We start from the raw sequence: 7,586 nt of genomic DNA, 5'->3' as shown, positions 1-7,586 counted from the left end.
TAATGTTAGCATTAGGGGTTGTTAAAATTGATATTTTTATTCTATGATAAATTTAGGTAGGATTAGTATTAGGACTCAATTAGGGTTAGAATTAGTGTTATTTAAATTCAAATTAAATTAATTATTATAATAAAAATAATACTTTTTAGTTTTTAATACAATTATTTTATGTTCATATCTACAATTTATAAGTAATAATCAAGATTATTATCTTCACAATACAAACTTAATGAAATTTAGTTTTAAAATATAAATATTAATAATAATTTTAATTCTATTGTCACAAAATTTGTCTCTTTATATTTTGTTGTTGTTGTTGTTGTTGTTTTAGAATAGTTTATATTAACTACATAATAAAAATGCTTAAAATTTAAATGATTTAAAAATGTTTTGGCAATAATATATAATTTAAAAAAATATAAAATTATTTTATTACAATATGTAAAATACTATATTTTTTGTATTAAATTATGATCCTCCATCTAATGTAAATATTAAATTATATATACAAAAATTAAGTAATATGTACCATTTTATTTATAGTTAGGGTTAGGGTTAAGGTTAGCTTAAGGTTAAGGTTAAGGAATGATTAAAATTAATGTTTTCATTCTACAAGTTTAGGTTAGGGTTAGAGTTAGCTTTAGGATCCAAGTGCAAGATTACCATTCTAAGACAAAGCTTATAGTTAGGGTTATAGTTGAATTAGGTTTGGGGTTAACATTAGGGTTCAATTACAATAGGAGTTGGTGTTCCTAAGATTTAAGTTAAGATCATAAATAATGTTAGGATAAGGATTCAATTAGTATTAGTGGTAGGATTAGTATGTCATATCACTCTTTCATCAATTTGTATTCTCCAATATATTAGTTAACCTATATCTTACTATCAATGTAACCCTTGCACTTTGTGTTTGCTACAAGTGCTAGTATGATTATTTTTATAATTAGCTTTGCATCATATTATATATATCATATTTGAGGGCTAGTACTATCGTTAGAGTAATTGAGCAAAACAATTTGAGGGAGAACTCATCTTATAAGTGAGGAATGTCATATCCATATCCCTTATCCTATCCATTTCATACTTCCATAATCTATTACTACTTTTGATCTTGCTTGTCTTATTCAAAATCCATTCCTTCATCTTGGATTATTACAAAGAAATAAGAAGTTTGCCTACAATTGCTCTCACAATAGAAAAGTTCAAGTATGTATGTAATTACTTTTACATTCTCATAAAGTTATAGGCTTCTAATTATTCTCTTCTTCAATAGACAAATATTACTTCCAATAGCAAGTTCAATTATGTGCAATTACTTTGTACACTCTCATAAAGTTATACACTTCTAATTATTCTCTTCTTTGCTATAGGCTACATTCTCTTTGGAGCACTATTCCAAAATTAAAAAGAATCCATACAACATTAGTAGAAAGAAAAAACAAGCTCACCTACAATTGCTCTTATGATATCAAGATTAGGTATGTGCAATTAATTGTCATAAAGTTTTAGACTTGTGATTATTCTCTTCTTTAATAAAGAAAAAATATTTACAATAGCAAGTTCAAACATGTGCTATTAGTTACATAAGCTCATTAAGTTATATACTTATAATTATTTTGTTTGTATATTTACAAATAATGGATCATGAGAGTCGTTGATCGCCAACATCAGGTCATCCCTTTCATATAAGGAGACGCCTTCGGGCAATAAAAATGTCAAAAAAAACCTTATAAACAAATAATCATGGATGTTTTTTTACGGATCACCAACCACAAGTGGGGAAAATTTATACTGCGTGCGGAAATGGCCATTTTGTAAGGACAAAAGTAAAATTGATTGGATAGCAATACGACAAAGATGTAAGGAATGATGATAGATAGTGATCATACAGTCAACGAGAAAAAATCAACAACGCGGGAAAACCAATAAACTGATGGGATGTTTCGGGGTTGCTTCGTCAGGATATTTCCCGCTTGGTACTGTTACATGTGCTTTTCTTTCGAAGAAATTGCGCCAGAGCGCATCGAAAATCGTCTTGCAATGCCTCACTACAATTTTCAACCGTCGATGGAAAACAAAGCAGTCTTCCATAGTAGGAGACGCCTTCGGCATAATAAACTATTGTTATTTTTTGTTTTTTACATTTTTATCAATGTAAAAATATTGAAATGATTAAAATTTATTGAAATGATTAATATTTTATCAAAAGTTATATAAAATTTACTGATATTATAAAGAAAGAATATCAATTATCTTATGTTCTAATAATCTCATTCTTTGTGCATTCAACTTTTTAATTATTAATTTTAAAGAAACAAAAAATTAAAAATATTAAATTTCATATGTACCAATAACTACCATAAATTGAGTCATTCTTGTATTATTATTAGTACCATGATCTAAAAAATATACTTACACTTTTTATAATTACATGCATAGTGGTACTACTCAGAATCTAGAACAATAACTACTTGGAACAATAACTATAAACAGTTAAATCTATGAATAGACAACAACAAAAAAACAAAAACCAAAATCTCAAAATCCACTGTAATCCACGCAAAATAAACTATAACACTACAGTACCTTTAAAAATCTGTAGGTAGACAAAATGAACTAACGCTTTTCTATATACATGAATAGTTTGAGAAGGTTTTATATACATGAATTCATAACATGATACACTGAATGTCTGTCAACAAGAGATTACTGGTTCAAATCTTGCACTCCAGAATATTTCGTTTTGGCTGAATTTTATTCAAAGAGGGTAACTAAATCAGAAATCTAATACAATAATATTGTTATAGATGAAGCAACGAATGTATTCATGTTACGACTGAACTCTTAATCTAAATGAGATAATGAAAAATTGTAACCAATTTCTCTTTCCTATGGTTCAAAATTCTGATTATACAGAAAACTAGTACAGCATAATGAAACAATAATGATACTAGGTGTCACATTCGAACTTCTTAGATGAAAATAATGAAGAACTATAATAGCTGGAAATCGATTACAACCAATTTCCCTCTTTTAACAAAACAAAGGAAGGATTAAAATTTCATTTTATCACTGGCAGAACAAATGCCCCAAATTAACGAATTTTAATAAGGAAGTAAAATGCACAGAAATAAAATAATCAAACCCTCATGAAATTATCACCGAGAGGTTAGAGGGTTGATCCTCTGCCATAATTTTGAGAAGCGTTCATCTGCATAATTTATCAACACTAATAAAAACAAAGGAAGGATCAACATTTCATTTTAATCACTGGCAGAGTAAATGCCCCAAATTAATGAAGTAAAATGCACAGAAAAAAACAATAATCAAACCCTCATGAAATTATCACCGATAAATTAGAGGGTTTGGGAAGCGTTCATTTGCATCATTCATCAACACTTTGAATCGGTGGAAGCAGAGCACATCTGCAGAAAGGGCAGGTATCCTGATTGTTATCAATCCATTTATCCAAACAATTTCTGTGAAAAATGTGGCAGCAATTGCGCAACTCTCGGATTTCATCATCTTCTTTGAAAGAGCTCAAGCAGACCGCGCATACAAAATCCTCTTCAATCTCAATCAACTTCTCTGCAACATTTCGGAATGTTATGACAGACAACCTACGCTTAATCATCTGCCCTGAAGAAGAAGAAATGGCAGAGGAAATTTCTAAGAATTCTCGCCAAAGATTGATCTCTTCTTCTGGTGCGTCGCACAGCCCAAGACCAGAAAGAAACCAATAAATTCCAGTCTCTAAATAAGCCATGACTAATGCCAAGTAGAGCAGCACTCTGGGTATAGCGATATTACGAAGACCTACAGGAAGTCCCATGCCGGAGGAATTCTTCAGAAAATAGGCAACTTCAACTCAACTGTACCGAGAAATCTATGATAGAATGTGAAATGTTCGGCTAATCTCTGGTTTTTTAAATACTAAAAAATGTGCAAAAATATTGGTGGGCATGAAGGAATTATTTTCCTTTTCGTACGCAGCAGTAACAATGCAAAGGAAATTACACAGATGAAGGCAGCCGATAGGAGCGAGCCGTCTATACACTTTTGACCGTATTTATTTATTAATTGAAAAAACATTCTATAACAATTATTTATTTTCACTATATTGAATTTATTCATTTTTGTTTCTTTAATTATAATTTTTCATATGGAATTCAAATTTATTGGTTTTTAGATTATGGTAAAGTCTAGTTGGAGTGCAAGTTTCAAAGTGTTCACCACTCAACTATTTGTGGTTGATCTACTTCTACTAATTATTACTTAGCTAATCCTGTACTTGTACTTGAATTTTGAGTTAGCCTTACCTTATTTCTATTTACACATACTTTGATACATTGGCTTTATCTTATTATCATCAAAATGATCTTTGCATCTAATTCCATATGGTTACTTGTATATAACTATTTTGTCACTTAGGATCAAGTTTGTAATTATGCAGTCATTAGCCACTTGGACTTAACTCTTTACTTTTCAAAATTTAGATTTCGCTAATGGGATCCCTTTATTTGCACACCCTAACTTGCGAAAACATACACTTTACAAAATTTGATGTTATGTACTAGTATTTAAAGAAATTTAATAACATTTGTTTCACCATCCACCATCTCAAGCTTTCTCTCTTATTATAGAGCATTAAGGGAACAATCAAAATGTGCCACACTAGGATTTAGTGCTTTAAAAAGAATAAAGAATCTACTTACATTATTCTAGGACTCTTGCCTAATATATTTAAATATTTCTATACATATCTAGTGGTTAAATTCTAGGACAACTTGTCTATTTGCAATGGAACAACAATCTTTCCAAGCTATTTCTTTGTACTACATCTCTCAATTAACAAAAGTTCTAGAGTAGACAAAGATTATTTTGGTGAACAATAAAGCAGAATTATACCTTGTATAGGGCCAAATCCAAAGTCATAAGACAAGTACACAATCATGAATTCCACTTCCCATCTATTTTATTACTTTAATAATGTAATAAACTATATTAAATTATTGAATGCAAATGAAAAGATGAATTATTTATGATGTCATCATTGTCTCATTGTGTTTCAACTTTCATTTTTGGACTGACTCATTGATGTGTGAATGAGTGTAGATTTAGTCGAAGAAAGCGACATGGTCGAGGAGAGTAATATAACCATCGAATAAAGAATGGACATTATGAAAACTTTTTTTTTATCATTAAATATTGAAAGGGTCGACACCCATTTATATTAAAATGAAAATTAGAATACAAAAATTATCCAAGGTATATCCAAAAATTATCCAAGTTCATGAACACATTGTCAATACATCCCAAAACCTGCTTTTTGAAAACCTTTTCACATAGTAGCTTTTCCTTTTCCTTAGACAACCCACAGTCTAACGCAATAGCCAAGAACATAGAGGAGATATCAGTATTAACGCAATATCTATGGTCCGTATACATGAATTCATCCCCCAGAATAAACATAAGTGCATGCAAGATAATCCAGTGGTTATATCTTATGAAAGATCTCAGGCGATTCTCCCTAATTTCACCCAAAAAAGCAATTTGTCATTTGCAAGCTGTTAGGTGGATTAGAGTCTTTGTCTCTATGCTCACACTCAATTCACCCAGAATCCTCGTTGCTATTTGGAAGAAAAACATCGATCGATAACATCTCCACATATATTATTATCAAAATAAATCTGGAATTTTCCTTAAATAATAGGAAATTTAAAACTGCTTCAAATCCGTTTTCTGCGTTTGACTTCTTTCGGGAAATGATGACATTGCATCATAAATGCGATGCAAAGGACACCTTTAAGTTACCATTCCATCGTTACTCGGAGGATCTGACAACTATCTCTAATGCTAAAATTCATACCGCTTTCTGCTTTATATTGCATAAAGTGGTCATCGATACGTCAGTTTCAATTATGTATGAAGACCTCTCCCAATTCATCGCATGACTTGATGCCAGGCGAAAGTTGCGAAAACCATTCCATGGCTTGTCTACCTAAACTTTGTTGAAATAATCTCATCAAATAAGATTCTTCTTTTGCCACCTCTATGCAAGCCGTGAAAAATTCTCTAATGCGTGCCTTGGATCTCCCTTCCCTTTGTACTTGTCAAATTTGGGTGTCACAAAATGTGGGGAAAAGGAGGCATTGATATGCTTCTATCATATGGATAAGGATATATGTCATGGATTGTGTAGTCTTTTGTTGGTGTTTTCATTCTTGCGATCTGTTGTTGTCACTCCTTAATTTGCTATTGTACATCATTGCTAGGTGGTGCTTTCTCTCTTTGAGGTATTCCCTTTCCTAAGCCACTAGGTAGAGGAATATAATGCAGGTAAGGGTGATATTGGTCATATATATGTTCATATGGGTGGAGAACGCAATTTTTGTAAGGGTGATATTGGTCATATATATGCTCATATGGGTGGAGAACGCAATTTTTGTAAGGGTGATATTGGTCATATATATGCTCATATGGGTGGAGAACGCAATTTTTGTAAGGGTGATATTGGTCATATATATGCTCATATGGGTGGAGAACGCAATTTTTGTAAGGGCCACTTGGTATGGTATTATGATGAGCAGCACTAGGCCTAGGACGATTGTATGTGTCATGACCATGGGGATAAGAGGTAATGTAAGTACGATCTTGGGTATTGCTCCCAAATCTAACACGTGGTCTCCTTGCATAGGTATTGCCATGATCTTGGGTATTCTCGTATTGTTGAGTATATGCATTGGTATTTCTTCGCCCTTGGAGAGGATGAGCACGGGGTTATTCATGAGTGTTCCTAGCATCATTGGTATAAGCACAAGTATAAATCACTTGAGGTTTTTGAAACAAGGATGAAGGTGACTTAGGGACGACATGGTCACATCTATTACCACCATGATGACCACTACTATTAGCTTGATTGGGGTCCTCTTCCAAAATTTGTAACACATCAAAGTCATGGGGTAATCTTGCACCACTTTGCATAAAAAAATGTAAAGAGTATTGATGGTCTCTTCTCATGACTTTTTCAACCAATCTACTAAATTGCACATTGGATATAATGTGGATATGTGCCCCAAGTTGTGGTACCAAAAGGGGGTCTTAAGATGCCACTTTTTTTTGAAATCAACAAAGTCTGAAGTTCAACGACATATTGAAGATAGTTACACTCCAAATTTGAAGATGCAACAAGAACAAGAGTCAGAGTGCTTCGAGTCGACTTTCTAAACTACTTATTTGTTTTGAAAATGGTGGAGATTAAGGGCTTCAAAAAGGGGGTCCACAAAAAGTGGTCCTGTTTTTATGCAAAAAACATAACATAACGTCTATTGTAGCCCCTTTAAAATATTAAATTTTTGTTGAATTTTTAAAATCGCTTCAGTGAGAAATTATCTAACACCTTGAAGTTTATACTAGATTTTTCAGCTATTTTTTTAACTAGTATATGATTTTTTACTAATTTTCGAAGTGGACACATCTTGAAAAACAAAAATTTGAGCATGCTCCCCCCTAAAATCATTGATAACTAATAAAAAATCAAAAATCATTTTTTTAAAAATTGTGTAGAATGGAGTCTAGTTTCTAAA

The 7,586-nt window shown here is 31.7% G+C and overlaps 1 protein-coding gene across 1 annotated transcript; it reads right to left on the bottom strand.

The window, feature by feature from the left end:
• Positions 1 to 3,385: 3,385 nt before the first annotated feature.
• Positions 3,386 to 3,832, bottom strand: LOC131070648 (brassinosteroid-responsive RING protein 1-like). Its single transcript, XM_058006230.2, has one exon. It carries the CDS (start codon positions 3,830 to 3,832, stop codon positions 3,386 to 3,388), a length of 447 nt encoding a protein of 148 aa, XP_057862213.2.
• Between the last annotated feature and the right edge of the window lie 3,754 nt (positions 3,833 to 7,586).

This window comes from Cryptomeria japonica, chromosome 5 (genome assembly GCF_030272615.1).
Source record: "Cryptomeria japonica chromosome 5, Sugi_1.0, whole genome shotgun sequence".
NCBI lineage: Eukaryota > Viridiplantae > Streptophyta > Pinopsida > Cupressales > Cupressaceae > Cryptomeria > Cryptomeria japonica.
The sequence above is the reverse complement of the archived record's forward strand: the minus strand, read 5'-3'. Positions and strand labels throughout refer to the sequence as shown.

What these genes read in the sequence shown, in the direction of transcription:
- LOC131070648 (XM_058006230.2), bottom strand. Translation starts at nt 3,832, where the DNA reads ATGGGACTTCCTGTAGGTCTTCGTAATATCGCTATACCCAGAGTGCTG.